This window comes from Ochotona curzoniae, unplaced genomic scaffold (genome assembly GCF_017591425.1).
Source record: "Ochotona curzoniae isolate NIBS_2020 unplaced genomic scaffold, NIBS_Ocur_1.0 scaffold_4683, whole genome shotgun sequence".
Taxonomy (NCBI): Eukaryota; Metazoa; Chordata; class Mammalia; order Lagomorpha; family Ochotonidae; genus Ochotona; species Ochotona curzoniae.
The window spans coordinates 30,139,035-30,155,787 of NW_024467121.1; the positions used below are offsets into that span (position 1 = coordinate 30,139,035).

The following is a 16,753-nucleotide window of genomic DNA, read 5'->3' on the forward strand; positions in this document are numbered from 1 at the left end:
GCACCAGCACCACAGTCAGCTGCAGAGCCCCTAGCCTTAGCCAGGCCCCTGCAGAATACAAGACAATGTTGAGAGGTTGGGCTGAGGCCAGCATGGGGACTCGGGGCGGTGGGACAAAGACCATAGACAGGCAGCAGACACAAGAGGAAAGGACATGAGTCATCATGGCTGTGCTGACCCAGGATACACTGCTCATGCACCCCTCTTTTACAGTCTTTATAACAGTTACAATTTTATATTTGATTACTCTGTGATTATGCCCTTCTTCTGTGCTGTAAATTCCATGATGCCAGGAACCATTGTGTCCACAGCCACCAGGTTAGTGCATGGCAGGGCTGGTCCCAGGCACACAGGGATTTATTGTTTGTATTTAAATGTATTTAAATAAGGAGCCATGCATCTCTTCTCAGCTGCATTCCTCTAAATCTCTGCTACTGATGCTGTGTAATTACCAGCTGCTTTGGTTTTGAAGCATCATCTGTGAAAGATGTTCTTAATGCTTTGCAGGCCTTAACTGTTGTTGTTTAAACAGGAGAAAACTGTTTTCTGCCTGATTGGTTTGAGGCCAGGCTCACAGCTACGATGGTCTTGCTGGCTGTAGATGTAGAAGGAATGAAGACTCAATACAGGTAATCATTTCTACAACTGGAAAGAAAGCTAATGTTCATATAAGACTCGTAGAGCTTGGGAAATTCAGGTTGTTTTTTATTGATTGGGAGTAGATCACAGGGTGTTAAAGGAGAGTCCTAGAACATTGTCAGTATTCTTAAGAAATGTGTAAAATGGATGTGTAAAACATGGTTTATTTTTCTGGGTTTGAAAATGGAAAGTTAAATCTAAGCATTTAATGCTAAACAAGAGAAGGTTTCAAAATAAATGTGCAGTAATCATTGGTTTGTTTCAGGGTAATAGAAGATGGGATTATGAGATCCCAGCATAACGCTAAGTTTAGAAATTTTCTGGATTTGATCCCTTTGTAAATGTCTTGATTTTAAAAAATAATAAAGATACAACAATCTTATTTATGCTTTGAGAATATAAGCCCGACCAGTTCTCACCTGATTATAATTTTGTAATAAGCAGCTTCATTGGGAAAAATAGCACATTTGCATGACCTACAATAAATTTTAATCACAAGGAATCTTTTCTAGACCAGATTTTTACCCTAAAATAATTCAAACAGATTTTTCATTTGATTTTTCTGTATTTTTACAATACGACTTATTTATTTGACTATTCTTGTATTTCATTTTGAGGTTTGTTTCTTGGTGTTTTTGGAAACAGAATCTCAGTGATTTATTATGTGTACATAAATTGAGTAGAAGCTTTTCTTCCTGCCACTGCCTGGAGTTGGGATGTGGTTCTTCCCAGCCTTCTGCTCCAGGGGATCACTGCACTGGCGAGAAGACATCTGTGTTGTGGCCATTCCTAAGAGAGACTGTCTGACTCCTTTAGCCAACCCATTCCATGAATGGTAGATGGAAAGGAATTTCTTTGTGCCTTTGAGGTGATTGACTTGGGCATATCTTTCAATGTCTAGTGAAAAGCAGAGGACACAGAATGGATTGAGGCTCTTCTTAGCTCCTCTGGTGGATGCCCTCATGAAGTTGGGAACAAATGCTTACATGCCCTTGCCGAAAACAGACCGATGCCTCCAGTTGCTGTGGAAGCTATTGCAAACATGCGTGTTGAAAGGTTCTGGTGCCCACCATGGTGAGGATGGGTAGCTTCTGTTGTGTCTGTGCGTGGTACATTAATGGAATTTAGAAAGAGAGGAAGTTCCTGACCTTTTAAAATAGAAAACTTCAACAGTGTCTCCTGGTGGTGGATCCAGGGTTAAAGTAAGGGAGCAATGCCTAGACTCCCAGGAGCTGACATTTTTGTGGCTGACCTGCTTTATTGCTGTTGATTGTAGAATGTGATTTCATTTGCTTTTGAAATGGTAACATTGCCCATGGGCTTCCAGGCCATTGAAAATGATTACCTATTTGTTGTGGCAGGATTCATTTCCAGTTGACGCTCTGCTAGGAAGTAAGCTAAAGCATAAGAATGGCAGTGATTTCATAGTTATTTAAAATATTTGTTATATTTTTAAATAAAAATGATAGAGTTACACAGAGATGAAACGACAGAGAGGTCTTATATCTGCTGGTTTACTCCCCAAACGACCACAGTGGTTAGAGCTGAACCAGTCTGAAGGCAGGATCCAGGAGCTTCCTTCAGGTCTCCAAATGGGTGCAGGAACGTTAGACTTTGGGTCATCCTCTACTGCTTCTCCAGTCCATAAGCAGGGAGCTGGAAGGGGCGTGGAGCAGCTGGGAGATGAACCAGTATCCACATAGGATGCCAGCACTTGGAGGTAGGAGATTAGACACTGGCCCCTCTACCTAAATGTTTATAGATATTTTCTGCTCTTCCATTCCTGATATTCTGTTTCTCCATAGCGTATCCTTTTGTTTGAAAGTTTGCTAGTTTTTTTTTTTTTTTGATCATTCTTACTGGGAATGAATTTTCTTAAGTTTTCCTTCTTCTAGGAGTATGTTTCACTTCTATTTGTAAAGGATATTTTTGCTGGAAATAGAATTCTGAATTGAGAAATCTTTATCGTTCAACAACTTTCAGATTCTTTCCTGCTTGCCTCTGGCTTCCATGGTGTCTCACGAAAACACTGCACTCATTCATATCGTTCTTCCCTGTGGTAATGTGTTGTTATTCTCTGGTTTCAGCACCATTTCTTCATCTCTGGGATTAGCAGTTTGATGTACTGTGTCTGGGAGTGAGTTGCTTTGAACATATCTTTTTTGAGATTCCCAGGACTTACTGAAATCTTTACATGATTTGGAACATTTTCAGCCATTTTTAAATTCAGATTGGTTTTTTATATTCTTATTTCAGATAAAAGTTGTCCTGTCTGGAAATTCTGATAGCATGTTAGATCTTCATTATGATTCCACAGGTCCCCAAGGCTCTGCTCGTTTTCTCATTTTTCTCTCAGTTGTGTAGGTTCTAACAGCCTCTGTGGACCTTGGTTCCGCTGTCTACTTTGTTTCAAGTCCTTCACGGTGCTGCTGGGACCTAAGGCACCTGTGTCGTGTGCAGGGTCGTCCTGAGACCTGGGTGGTGGAAGCTCTGCTGGTTCCGTTCTAAAAGTTGGTGTGCTGACTATCAGCAGATCCATGTGTGTACAGCTTGTGGGCAGAGGGGGATAAACCCTTGCTCTCAGAAACAGCCTTCTCAGGCTGCTTTCCCGTATAACCGCTTCTCTCAAATCCCCAGGCCCGCTGCCTGTCTGCTTCCTTGGGCATCTAGTCTGGGTTCAAACTCTTGCCCACTTTTTCAATTGCTCGCACAGCTGGTTCCAATGGGTAGGAAAGCCAGAGGAATCAGAATTAGCACACCAACCACCTTTCATTGTTACTTCTTTCTAAATCTGCCTGAAACTTCTTCCCTTTCAAGTTGCCACCCCAGGGCCCAGCGCGATAGCCTAGTGGCTAAATCCTCGCCTTTCACCCTCTGGGATCCAATATTGGCGCCAGTTTGTGTCCCGGCCGTTCCACTTCTCATCCATTTCCCTGCTTGTGGCCTGGAAAAGCAGTAGAGGACAGCCCAAAACCTTGGGACCCTGTGCCTACGTGTGAGACCCAGAAAAAGCTCCAGGCTCCTGGCTTTGCATCAGTTCAACTCTGGCTGTTGTGGCCACTTGGGGAGTGAATCAGAGGAACCAACAGATGGAAGATCTTTCTCTGTCTCTCCTTCTGTCTGTAGATCTGCCTTGCCAAAAATAAATAAATAAACAAATAAATAAATCTTAAAACAACAAAAAACAAATTGCCATTCCATGCATTCTGTGCAGGTTTGCATCTGCGTTCAGTGACAGAGGGAGTGTGTCCCTGATCCATCCACCCAGAACTGGAACTCCTAAATGATTGTGCTAGATTGAGATTTCCCTGGGGTATGAATTAGTGTTGTTGGAATTCGTTTCCAGTAAGTGTTTCATCCTGACACAGTTGTACCGTTACTAGCGGAGACCCATGTCTGACATTTGAGTTGCAGATGAGGTGCTTACTGTTCTTCAGAACTCAGTCATGGCTGCTACAGAGAGCATTTCTGAATTCATTCTCAGAAGACTAACAATGAACGAACTAAGTAGCGTAAGTATCTGTTGCGGTATTTTGCTTTGTTTTTTGAGACTTTCATTCTTTCCATTAGTATTTGAGTAGTAATTGACTGACAATCACTCCACTGATAAAGAAACTTCATTTACTCAAGAAGCAGCTTTGGAAGATGAGAAAAAAAGAATTTTGGAGTCTCCTTGTTCCCATCCCATCTGTGTTCCTAGCTATGGCTCTGGGCAAGTTTCGTGGCTCTTCTGAGCCTCCCTTTCCTCATTTGCACATGAAGATAAAAGAGAAGTTAATTTTGGTGCCAAACATTTTCAAAATCCAGGCATAGTTTTTTCATATCACACATTTCCCATGAACTTTCTTAAGACCCTTTGTATGTAGACTTCCCAAGGTTTGGAGACTTGCTTCACACAGTCAGTGTGAATGAAGTGTGTGTGTGTGTGGTGTGAGCCATTTGTTAAAGCTCCCTTTGGTGACCCCGTTTTTTTAACTTTTTCCATTTTTTAATTATTGTTTTGGCAATCATTACGTAGTTAATTAAGGTAAAAAAAGTGTTCAAGGGCTATAGGAAGGTGGGTAAGACTATTGTTTCTTTCATGTATCTGAGGTAAAGGGGATTTTAAGGGAGAAGCCCAACCCAGTTTCCCACCCACCCCAGGTCCTTGATGTGGGGCATGCTCTGATGGTCTTGCTCAAGTGGTTTTGATAGTTCAACAGTTATGAATTGCTGCGAATCTCGCCACTCCAGCAAGCACGATGAGGTCGTTGAAGAATCCACTGATTGACATAGACTATCTTAGAGTTTCCATTTGCCCAGTTTTTTACTGCCAACATATGGCTGAGGTGGTTGATTGACTTGTTCTGTCCTCTGTCTTTTCATGGTTAGGGTTCTGATCCGGCAGTTCAATTGGGGAGATCCCCAAAGAAACTTAGTCATAGGTGTTACCAGACCACGTGCTTGTGTGTACTAGCAAGTACAGGGCCTGGCACAGTCCATTTCCCCAATCAGCTGGTGGTTGCAATTGCTGGGTAGATTCTGTTTCCAGCACTGTCTTCCACTGGAACCAATGGGTGTTGCAGTATAGCCTGGTTCTGCCTATCACACACTCGGCCCTTACATAAACCAGTGGAAGCTGCAGCCTAGTTGGAGCAACCCACAATAACCCCCACCACGCCCACCCCCAACCCACATACAGCTCATACATGGCTCAGTAGGGGTTGAGACCTGGCCTAGTCCATCCTTCATCTACCCTGGCCCTCCAGAACACCAGATGGTGTTGGAGTCTAGCCTGGCTTGGTGCGTCCAGTCCCAGTCCATGGTTATTATCAGTAAAGGAGGTGTGATCACTGTTACTGCTGTTATTTATGTGCTGCCACTGGGCCCTAATTTCAGTAGAACATAGCTTCTGCCTTGCAAGGTTTTGTCATCTCTGGGAAAGCAGATGACTCTGGTGTGAAATGTGCTATGTTTGCACTGGCTGCGAAGTCACAGCATGAACTTAGAGAAGCAGAACCATTACACCTTCTCGAGGATCTTTGGAAGACTGCCTGGGGGGAGTGGCTTTTTCTCCCATCCCGGTCTGGTTTTAGGACTTTTAAATGAATGAATTCACTTTAGGTCTATACTCTGTAGTTTTGTGAGCAGCATGGACCCTGCCTCTGCCCTTAAGTGTCTTGGTGTTTTCTTTAGGTTCCGGACCTAGAACGTTGCCGTTTGTACCTGATGGTTTTAACTGAGCTTCTGGATCTCCACTCCAAGGTTGGGTGGAAAGGGGGTAGCCCCCTTTGGAGAATTATTTCTCCTTTGAAAAATGCATCCATTCAGCATCTTCAGGAGATGGACGGGAGGCAGGTAATGCGTTCTGCTTCAGGGTTTCTGAAGGGAAGAAGGAGCAAGGGAAGGTGGGAGGGAGGAAGGGAATTTCATATCCTTAGAATTCTATGCTACATTGAATTCATTCTCTTTGTATTAATATCACATTAAAGAGAAGATAGATGAGAATTATGTTGTAGTAACACATTTGCTATCCTGAGATAGTAATGCTTGAATAAATTCCATTAAAAAAAAGATTAAGACTGTCAGGGGCCAGTGGCAAATTAAGCTGCTACCTGCAGTGCCAGGATTCCATATCGGGATGGCAGTTCAAATTCCAGCCGCTCAGCTTCTGATCTAACTCCTTGCTAATGTGCCTGGAAAGCAGCAACAGAAGGCCCAAGGATTTGCGCCCCTGCCACTCTCGTGGTAGTCTCAGAGTTCCTGGCTCCTGACTTTAGCTGACCTTGCTCTTACCATCATGGCCATGTTGGGGAGTAAAGTCTGTGGATGGAAGTCCTTTCCCTCTTGTTGTGTCTCACTGACTTTCGAATAAACAAAATCAATCTTTAAAAATTGACTTCAGACCTGGGTTATGTAGTTGTAGAGTCCAGCTCTCCACTGCTATGCAATGTGTCTTCTCCACAAGTGGCCTGCAGATGACTAAAAAATTGTCATGTTAAAATCATGCCTTAGCATGCAGTTTAAGGCAGGCTCACTTTAGGCCTGTTGCACACAGAGTTGAGTGGGAAGAAGGCTGAGAAGTACTTAGTGCAGCTCCTCTGACCTGTGCTAGATCCAGAGACGTCACTGCCAAGCGAAGGAACAGATGTTCTTCTTGGTCTGAATTGCTGAGTTCTTATTGCCACTCAGTGTATTCACTGCAACCCCATGGGGAAGAGGCAAAACTAAGTCACTTGTGTTGGGTTTCCTTTTATTTTCCTTTTACAAATGTTTATTAATAGAACAGAAGCAGATTCATGCATTTCATAGTCAAAATTCTCAAATCACCATAATGCTCTTTCTCCTGCAACACCCATCTTTCTTTTCTTTTTTCCCTTGCCTTTGACAAATACATACAGTTTCAGTCCAGTCTGCAATCATAGTCGAATGCACCAGCAACCATAGTATTCAACATGTCAAAAGTAGAAAGACCAAGTTCCACAGGAGTAAAACAGTAACTAAAATCACCAACTAAATCACAAGGTGTCTGTTTTGTTCCTATAGATTTTTGTATTCTCTATTAGCTACTATACATCAAGGAAAACATGACATTTGACTTTTGGGGACTGGCTTAGTTCACGAAGCATAATGGTTTCTGGTTGCATCCATCTTGTTGCAAAAGACAAGATTTCATTCTTTCTGGGTTTCCCTTTATTCCCCTTGATGTGCAGTGTCTGGAAGAGGAGGCTGTGGGATTTCCTGGACTGGCAGCTCGGCCCTTAGGATGAAAACTTAGGAAACAGAGCCTTGTTTTGTCTCCTTCGCAGGAGCCAGCCCTTGGTACTCAGATTCAGAGAGTGGTTAGTATGGCTGCCCTGGCCATGGTGTGTGAGGCCGTTGACCAGAAGCCTGAACCGCAGCTGGAGTCTCTGGATGTTGGTCCCACAGAAAGGTTCCTCTCCTGTCTCCAGCTCAATCAGACACTACAGAAACCCCACACAGAAGAACAGAGCAGGTGTGTTCATCCATCCCCGCCCCGACCCAGAGAGTAGCAAATGTGTGAAAGGCGTCTTTATTTTTAAGATTTGAAAATCCTGTTTTGTTGGTGTCATTGAGGTAACGAATGACATTGCAGTGTTGTTTGCAGGGATGAACTCCATTTTGTATTTTAGATCTGTGTTACTGCAGCCTGCTAACTTTGCAGTGTTTGGTTCTCAGTAGGAAACACATTTGCTAGGAATACCAGGCAACTGTATTTTTTAGGTACTTAAAAAATTGAGATTCATGAGAGGTTTTCTCTTTTTATTGGTAGGATATTTGATGATGTATATATCCATTTTCTGTAGCTATAATAGAATGTCTGAGACTGGCTGATTTCCAAAAAAGAGAAATGTTTTTGGCTCGTGGTTCTGGAGAGTGGAAATTTCAAGAGCATGACCTTCCATGAGGGCCAGGTGCTACTTTACTTCCTGATGGTAAAAGCAGAAGAGCAAGAGGGGGTGTGAGGAAGGAAGAGAATGCAAGGGGCAAGCAGGCACTGGTCTACCCTGGCTGAGCCCATCTTTGTGATAAATAACTCATTACACAAAAGGCATCTGTCCAGTTATGGGGCTTTGCACCCATGACCCAGACATTTTCTGTCAGCCTGCATCTCAGCACCAGAGTGAAGCCTTTAGGCAAGTTTTATCAGAGGCAAACTTAGCATTTTTTCCCTACTTTACAAAGGTAGTGTTCCACATGCAAAAGAAATGGAACAAACGTGGGGGGAAATGTGGTGCAGTAACTTTTATTTTTTTATTTCAGTTTTTTTGAGGAGTCGTCATCTTCCCAAGGATGGGGGAGAATAGTTGCACAATATATTCATGACCAGTGGGTTTGCCTTTCTTGCCTATTGAAAAAATATCATGCTCTGATACCCACCACAGAGAGTGAAATTGCAGAGCCCTCTCTGCCTGCTGTTCAAATGCCAGGGAGGACTCTGCAGTCTGCACTGGAAGCCCTCACTATTCTGCCTTCTGATCAGGTTTTGCCTGTGTTCCAGTGCATGAAGATTTTGGTTCCCAAGGTAAGATATAGTAAAACATGAAGTGGAGAAGAACTATGGGAATAACAATGCAAGTTTCTGAAGTTAGATAACTATCTATTTATATTATTTATTTTTTTTCCCTTTCCAGCTCCTGACCTCTTCTGAATCTCTCTGCATAGAGTCTTTTGACATGGCCTGGAAAATTATATCTTCCTTAAGCAACACTCAGCTGACATTCTGGCCTAATTTGAAAGCTTTTGTTCAGTTTGTTTTTGATAATAAAATTCTCACAATTGCTGCAAAAACCAAGGGCCAGGCATATTTCAAAATAAAAGAGGTATTTTTTTCCTTTTTAATTTGTATCACCCTTAGCACATGAGAAAGAAGAAGGTTACGTTTGAAACTAGGATTTAGATTTGCTGTTATTCCTACATTCAGTGAAAAATTATTTTAAACTATTTAATGTCATAAATAAGAACAAAAAACATGAGAGATATAGATGAGAAGGTCCAAAAAGGTTAGCCCATGAGTCACATCTGCCTCTTTCCTGCCAGGTAATTTATTTGGCTCATGCAGTGTTTAGAATTTTAAATTAGCTGATAACTTTTAAGAATTCAAGGACCTGTGTGCAAATCTGGATTTCTGGGGTGGGTGTTCCAGTTTCCTGCTGAGAAGTTCACTGGGAGACAGCCACAGACACCTTAAGTCATTGAGTTCCTGTCATCTACGTGGAAAACTTGGGTGGAATTCCTGGCTCAGGTCTGGCCTGGCCCAGCCTTAGCCACTGGGGCTGTTTGGGGAGTAGACAAGAGGATTGGTGAAATCTCTCTGTGTCTGTCAAATAAGTAAAATCAATATGTTTTTGTGTGTGAATTTCGGTTTGCCCTTCTCTTAGAACATTGCATACTCTGGCAACAGTGTCATTCCTGTATGCCAACACCAGTCTGGCACTGAGGTAGAGCTGGCATGCCTGTTCTCTCCACCTCACAGCCATTCTGCTCTCTCCTTGACACTGAAGGCACATGTCAGATGCCATTTGTTACTGCAGTTATGCTGTAGCTTTTCTTTAAATTCAGAGAAATAGTTCTCTGACTATAACCCTGAGTGCAAATGTCCTGGTTTCTGGGGGTGTAGTCAGTCCTCCGTGTCTCCAGGTGGTTCTGCATGCATAGATTCAACCAACTGTGGATGAGAGACCATCAAAATGTTGCAACTGTATGGAACATGTACAAAGTTTTTTCTTATTGTTGTTCCCCAAACAATGCAGTATAGCAAGTATGTTTACCATTTAATTGTATTAGATAAGTCACCTAAAGACAATTTGAAGTATATGGGAGGTTGTACATGACTTACGTGCAAATGGTATGCCATTTCATATGAATAGGGGGCTTCTACTGACTTTGTTATGGAGGTGTGCCCTGGAACTGGTGTTCTACCAGTACTCAGGGACCACTGTGTTTGTATTTGCAACTACTCATGTGTCAGGGGACATAATGTGGTAGGTTTCTGTCCTAAGAAGTCAAGTGTACCTCCTGATCTGGAGGGGAAATAGAAAGCCAACGCCTTTGTTAACCCTGCAGTGCTGTGCTGCCTTTCTCAGTCACAGTATGTACTAACCCACAGTATGTACTTAGAGATCATGGCCTTTGCTATTACCTGCATTCTAATGCCACTGGCAAAGTACAAGGGAAAGGAAAACATACAGGGTAAGGGTTTTCTGTCTTAATGCTTTAGGAAACTGCTTCTCTTAAAGACCCCTGGATGAATATCACTGTTATACCAATGCTTCAATTTTTGTTTTAAAGAATTGAAAAATTGGCCCTTGGTTTAGTAGTCCGATATAGCTGCTTGGGATGCCTGGGTTGGAGTTTCGGTTTTACTCCAGATTCCAGGTTGTAGCTAATGTGCACCTTTGGAAGCAGCAGGTTATGGCACAAGTAGTAGGTCCTTGTCACCATGTGGGAGGCCCTCTCTGCGTTCCCTTTGCCTGGCTTGGCCTAATGCAGCCCTGATTGCTACGGGCATTTAGGGGAGAAACAAGTGAATGGGAGCTATCTGTCTCTGCCTTTCAAACAAATACGTAATTAACAAAATGAGAGGACTTTTAACAGTTCACATTTTGTCATTACTGATATTATTTGAACTATAGTGAGTTTAAATATTTTAGACTAATCAAGATTATGTTGAAAGTAGAGTTTGAAATTGTTCAAGTAAGCATTTTGCAACACAGATTTTTTTTTAACTAAATAAAAAAAAATAAGCCATTGTATTTCATTTCAGATTATGTACAAAATAATTGAAATGTCTGCTCTAAAAACTGGAGTCTTCAATACGCTGATAAATTATTGCTGCCAATCTTGGATAGTGTCTGCCTCTCATGTGTTCCAAGGCTCTTTATCAAGTGCTAAACATTATAGTGAAATGATCCTTGAGGCTTGTATATTTGGAACTGTGTTTAGGCGTGATCAAAGGTAAAAGATGCCATCACTTCCACCTGCCATGATGTCTGCTGAATACCTGCCTGAGTACAATCTTGCTGCTGTTTTCAAGCTTTTAATAAGAAGCTACCTTTCACTTTGGGGCTTTGATTTTCTGTCTAAAACCTACTGTTTTTTTTTTTTAACACATGTTTTTTATGGACAGACTTATTCAGGATGTACAGACTTTTGTAGAAAATCTTGGACATGACTGTGCGGCAAACGTTGTTATTGAAAAGTAAGTATGTCCTGATATAACTGAGATATTCAGAATTTTACATGCTATGACAAGACATTTGATCCTGATCATATTTAGATCAGGAAGTATATTCCCTTACTAATATACTCTCTTCACGTGTTTTGCATTTAGTACAATTCAGAAGACTTTAAAAAGTTTTTAATTCAGAGTGCAGCATAAATAAGGAAATAACTGTGGAGACCGTGAAACCCCTGTCTCTCTGCTTTTTGAGGGAGGTGATTATCAGCATACTTTATCTTCAGTTCTTTCTCTGGCAATAAAGTTCAGCATACAATTAAAATTCTGCATTTAAGAAGTCAGCATGTTACACACAAGTAGAACTGGTGTAAGCTCTAAACTTTTGTTGTTTTCAAACTACTTCATTGAGGCTTATCTTTTGTATATGGTATACAACTCAATGAGTTTGGTGCTAAGTCCTGCGCTTTTGATTTCTGAGATAAGACAGTTCTTAGCTAATTTCCAAACTAAGTTTTTCAAAGCTTGCTAATACATTTTTTTTTAATTTTTAAGATTTATTTATTTTTATTAGAAAGGCGGATATACAGAGAGGAGGAGAGACAGAGAGGAAGATCTTCCCTCCAATGGTTCACTCCCCAAGCGGCCACAACAGCTGAAGCTGAGCCAGTCCGAAGCCAAGAGCCTCTTCTGGGTCTCCCACACAGGTGCAGGGTCCCAAGGCTTTGGGCTACCCTTGACTGCTTTCCCAGGCCACAGGCAGGGAGCTGGATGGGAAGTGGAGCAGCCGAGATTAGAACCGGCACTCATATGGGATCCCAGGGCATTCAAAGAGAAGACTTTAACCCACTACACTATTGCGTTAGGCATGCTAATAGCTTTTTTCAGGTTTTAATTTTCGTGTAGCTTTCAACAATTTGGGTGTATGTGTTCTTTCTTTTTAAAAAAAATTTTTTCATTTGAAAGGCAGAGACAGAGACAATGATCTGTCCTGACCTCCCAGATCCTGAAACAGGATTGAATCAGACTGAAGCCAGGAACTGGTTACTCTACTGACTTTCTCTGATTCACCTTCCTGCCTTTTGGTCCTGAAAGTGCTGGAATGCTGAGAGAGCACAGTGCTTGCTGAGTCAGACCAACAAGGCATGTGCCTCGTTAGCACGTGATGAAGCTGCTCTGCGTGCTGCTGCCTGAGTGGACAGTCGCCTGTGTGGACAGAGTCTTTGGTCCTCTTTCAGAAGTGTTTCTTCCATGAAGAATGCCCTGTGTCTTCCGATGAGCTATGGTTGGGTCAGGATCAGTAGTGTGTGCGTTGGTTTTCCAGAAGTCTGGATGAATTTATGCTCATTCATGCTTTCTGTCCAGGTTCTCCTTTTAAAGTATTCATTTGTCATCTTCTGTTGCATTTGCTGAACTGAAATGTATTAAATACCAACCTACTTACTCTAAGAAAACTTTGAGAGGTTTTCATATTGGACATTAATATTTGATATATTTTTCTGCTTTGAAAATGTGTTAACGTACCCTGCCATTTTATGTGTTTCAGCACTAAAAGGGAAGACCATTATGTACGAATTTGTGCTGTCAAATTCCTATGCTTATTAGATGGCTCAGATATGTCTCACAAGTTGTTTCTGGAAGATCTTGCAGTCAAGCTGTTAGATAAAGTAAATATATTTTATTTTACTTTGAATTACCTTTGTCTTACAAAATATCCTCTAAGACCTTGGAAGCAGAAAATTTCACAATAGCTAAATTCATATAGATTCCAGTAAGTCCTGACAGACTAAAATCTCATAGCCTCTCTCCTCTATTACCGTCATTTCTTTGGGGAAGTCTTCCTTTGACACTGGCCTTTTTAGGTTTGGGTTCTGCTCAGCCCCACGCTGGCTAAAAACAGCATCTGAGGGCAGGTCACTCATGCATGCAGAAGGCGCATCCTCAGGACAGTCAACCTGCACTAAGGCCTCCCCAGTCCTCCTCAACGTGGGAGTCAGGGGAGATACCCGCAGACACATTGCTTTGTTAGCTTTGTAAAGGAGAGTGGATTTAAAGTGGTGGGAGCAGGGTGTTTTATCAGAACCAAAAATACCTGTTGCAGTGCATTTTTAGCTCTTTCGACAAGGGGCTGGGGAGGACCCTCATTGTCAGGGTAATGTTGGGGCTGAGCTCAGTACGGTGGGATGGAAGCTGTCATGAGTGAGTGAGCCTGGTGCTGGCTGGAGGACAGAGGCTGCCAGTCGGCTTTTTAAAGATGGGACATAATTGGAACCTTCATATATTGCTGCTGGGACAGGAGGTGGTGCAGTTACTTTGGAAAGCTGATGTGGAAAGCGCAGTGATTGTCTGGCATAGCCCTTCATCTGTCCTGGACAGTGCATCGGCTGGGAGCACAGCACACTTCCAGACCCCCATCCATCTGCTGAATCAGCAGCTCTGGGAGGGGACCCAGAACTCTGGGCTATGTTCAGCCCATGAGTGATTAGGACACATGGCAGAGTTTGGGAACCATGGGCCTAGCAGCCATGAGGGCCTGGTGATTGCCAGAATACAATTTCTTTCTTTTCTTTTTGAAAAGATTTATTTATTCTTATTGGAAAGTCAAATTTACAGAGAGAAGAAGAGAGAGAGAGAAACACTTCCATCCACTGGGTCTTTCCCCAAGTAACTACAACAGCCAGAGCTGAACCAATCTGAAGCCAGGAGCGAGGAGCTTATTCTGGGTCTCCCACATGGGTGTTGAGTCTCAAGGGTTTGGAGCATTCTGGACTGCTTTCCCAGGGCACATGGAGGGAGCTGGATGGGAAGTAAAGCAACCAGGACACAAACCGATGCCCATATGGGATCCCATCACATGCAACACAAGGACTTTAGCCACTAGGTTATTGCGCCAAGCCCCAGAATACAGTTTCTAATGCAGTTAGTAGGGGCAGGTGATTCCCTTTTTCTGTAGTTGATGCCTGCAGTTGATGAAATAAGAGGGTCAGAGGATTTAATACCCCAGGGGTGCTTCAGAAGCAGGGAATCTGCAGACAGCTTTGAGGCTGTAGTGGAGAGAATCGGCTATGCCTTTGATGATGTGGTAGAGATTATCCTTGGGGTGTAGGTTGTTTCAGGGAGCTCACCAGATGAGGAGAGAGTTGATAGAATTGTGGAGAAAAGAAAGATCTTTCTGAAAAAAAAGAGCATGTGGAGAGGGAAGGTTTTGAACTGGAAAGGGAATTTTAGCACTTCTGAGAGAGGAGGACTGGGGAGGCCTTAGTGCAGGTTGACTGTCCTGAGGATGCGCCTTCTGCATGCATGAGTGACCTGCCCTCAGATGCTGTTTTTAGCCAGCGTGGGGCTGAGCAGAACCCAAACCTAAAAAGGCCAGTGTCAAAGGAAGACTTCCCCAAAGAAATGACGGTAATAGAGGAGAGAGGCTATGAGATTTTAGTCTGTCAGGACTTACTGGAATCTATATGAATTTAGCTATTGTGAAATTTTCTGCACATTCAAATATATATAATGAGATGATGGAAGAAGCAAAGTTCACAGAGTTTTTTTATCTACCTGAGATGAAAGTGGCTCTGAAAGTGCTGCATGAATTGCCTGTTCACCTGGAAGACAGTTTCAGATGTCTTAAATGGTCAGTGCTATCTTGGCTTAGCAGCCAGCACACTGTCAGATGCAGTCACAAAAGTAAAGATACACGTGTGGCTGAGTCTGGATGGCATCAGCCATAAAGATCCAGGGAGAGCTGCATGGCTGGTGCTAAAGGGCTAGTGTAGCCCTCATCTGCAACTGGAGGCTGCACGGTGCTGTCCGTGTCCACAGAGAGCATTATTCCAAAGGTAAAGAGGACGAGGAGTGTAATAGGAGAAGAGCCAAAATTGATGCATTGTAATCTGTGTCAACTATTTCAGCGTCTCTTCATTCCTTTTACCCTGTTTCTCCAGTTACACTGTCCTTATTAAAAAAAAAAAAAAATAGGAAAGTTAAATAAAGCAAATGAATCCAGTGTCTGCAAAGGAGATTTTAAACTGTCACTGCTTGTCTTTCTTATTCTCTTAACTACTTTTGGAGAAACAGAAGGCCAGTGTGCCCCAATTAAAATGTATAAATTTGAAGTTGCCACTCGTTTTGTCTCTTTGAATCAAAGGAACTGTAAGTGTCTTTGCTTTGATCCTGATCCCTGTCCCTCCAGGATGAGCTGGTGTCCAAGTCCAGAGCTCGCTGCTATGTGAATTCCCTGCAGCACAGAGTGAAAAACCGGATCTGGCAGACTCTGCTTGTCCTTTTCCCCCGCTTCGATCAGGTGGAGTACTTACTGCCTCTGAACTGCTTCAGCAGAAGTGTTTCACAGAGCAGATATGTTGTAGACATGGTCTTGTGCCTTTTTTTTTTAAGTGAAGGAAGTAGTCTACTTTAAATATACATTGAACCAGATACAAGTTATTTAGGTTTTTTTTTTAATGAGAATATGTAGAAATAAGTGTAGAAATATTGAAGTTAATTGGAAGCTGATCTACTTGGCTCCAGCAATTATGTTTTCTTTTGAGAACTTCAATGTAATTTTTAAACTGTTTATATTCTAAGATGCTATTTGATTAGTAATAGAGAACTTCTCAGTTACACTTAGAAACCAAGGGAGCTATATCATTTGGGATGAGGTTCTCATGTTCTGTGGTGTATTTTCTTTCCCAAAGCTGTATGAATTGTGTGGCCTTGTAAACCAATGAAGCAAAGATCCTCTTACAGCCAAATGGCTTTATCCAGTTACTGGGTAAAGTGGGGAGCTGGGTGGACAGTTTTGAGTGGAATCCCACTACTTTTGCTTCATTTGCCTGCTCAGAAAATACATCATCATGATGAGAAAGTAATGGTATAAAACTCATTCAATTTTTGTTTACTTATTTATTAAAATTTGTATTTAATTTTATTTTCTTAGATTTATTTTATTTTTATTGGAGAGTCAGATATACGGAGAGGAGCAGAGACAGAGAGGAAGATCTTCTATCTGTTGATTCACTCCCCAAGCAGCTGCAATGGCTGGAGCTGAGCCAATCTGAAGCCAGGAACCAGGAGCTTCTTCTGGGTCTCCCACGCCGGTGCAGGGTCCCAAGGCTTTGGGCAGTCCTTGACTGCTTTCTCAGGCCACAAGCAGGGAGCTAGATGGGAAGTGGAGCAGCTGGGATACAAACTGGCACCTGAATGGGATCCCAGAGCATACATGGCGAAAACTTTAGCCATGAGGCTATTACGCCAGGCCCTATTTTATTTTAATTTTAAAAGATTAATTAATGTATTGAAAGGGAGAATTACATGGAGAGAGGGAAAGAAAGAGGGTTGAATCCCATATGGGCACCAGTTCATATCCCAGCTGCTCCACTTCCCATCCAGCTCCCTGCTTATGGCCTGGGAAAGCAGTAGAGGATGGCCTAAAGCCTTGAGACC

At 42.5% G+C, this 16,753-nt stretch overlaps 1 protein-coding gene across 1 annotated transcript in view; it reads left to right on the forward strand.

Annotated features, from left to right (window-relative positions):
- Positions 1–16,753, forward strand: part of TARBP1 (TAR (HIV-1) RNA binding protein 1) — a 58,768-nt gene that overhangs the window by 22,890 nt on the left and 19,125 nt on the right. Inside the window, exons 11-21 of the mRNA XM_040967884.1 lie at positions 533–629; positions 1,541–1,713; positions 4,054–4,151; positions 5,815–5,976; positions 7,428–7,648; positions 8,404–8,665; positions 8,775–8,963; positions 10,907–11,097; positions 11,270–11,341; positions 12,864–12,984; positions 15,504–15,614. Coding sequence (XP_040823818.1) covers positions 533–629; positions 1,541–1,713; positions 4,054–4,151; positions 5,815–5,976; positions 7,428–7,648; positions 8,404–8,665; positions 8,775–8,963; positions 10,907–11,097; positions 11,270–11,341; positions 12,864–12,984; positions 15,504–15,614 — 1,697 coding nt within the window. The remainder of the gene's footprint in view (positions 1–532; positions 630–1,540; positions 1,714–4,053; positions 4,152–5,814; positions 5,977–7,427; positions 7,649–8,403; positions 8,666–8,774; positions 8,964–10,906; positions 11,098–11,269; positions 11,342–12,863; positions 12,985–15,503; positions 15,615–16,753) is intronic.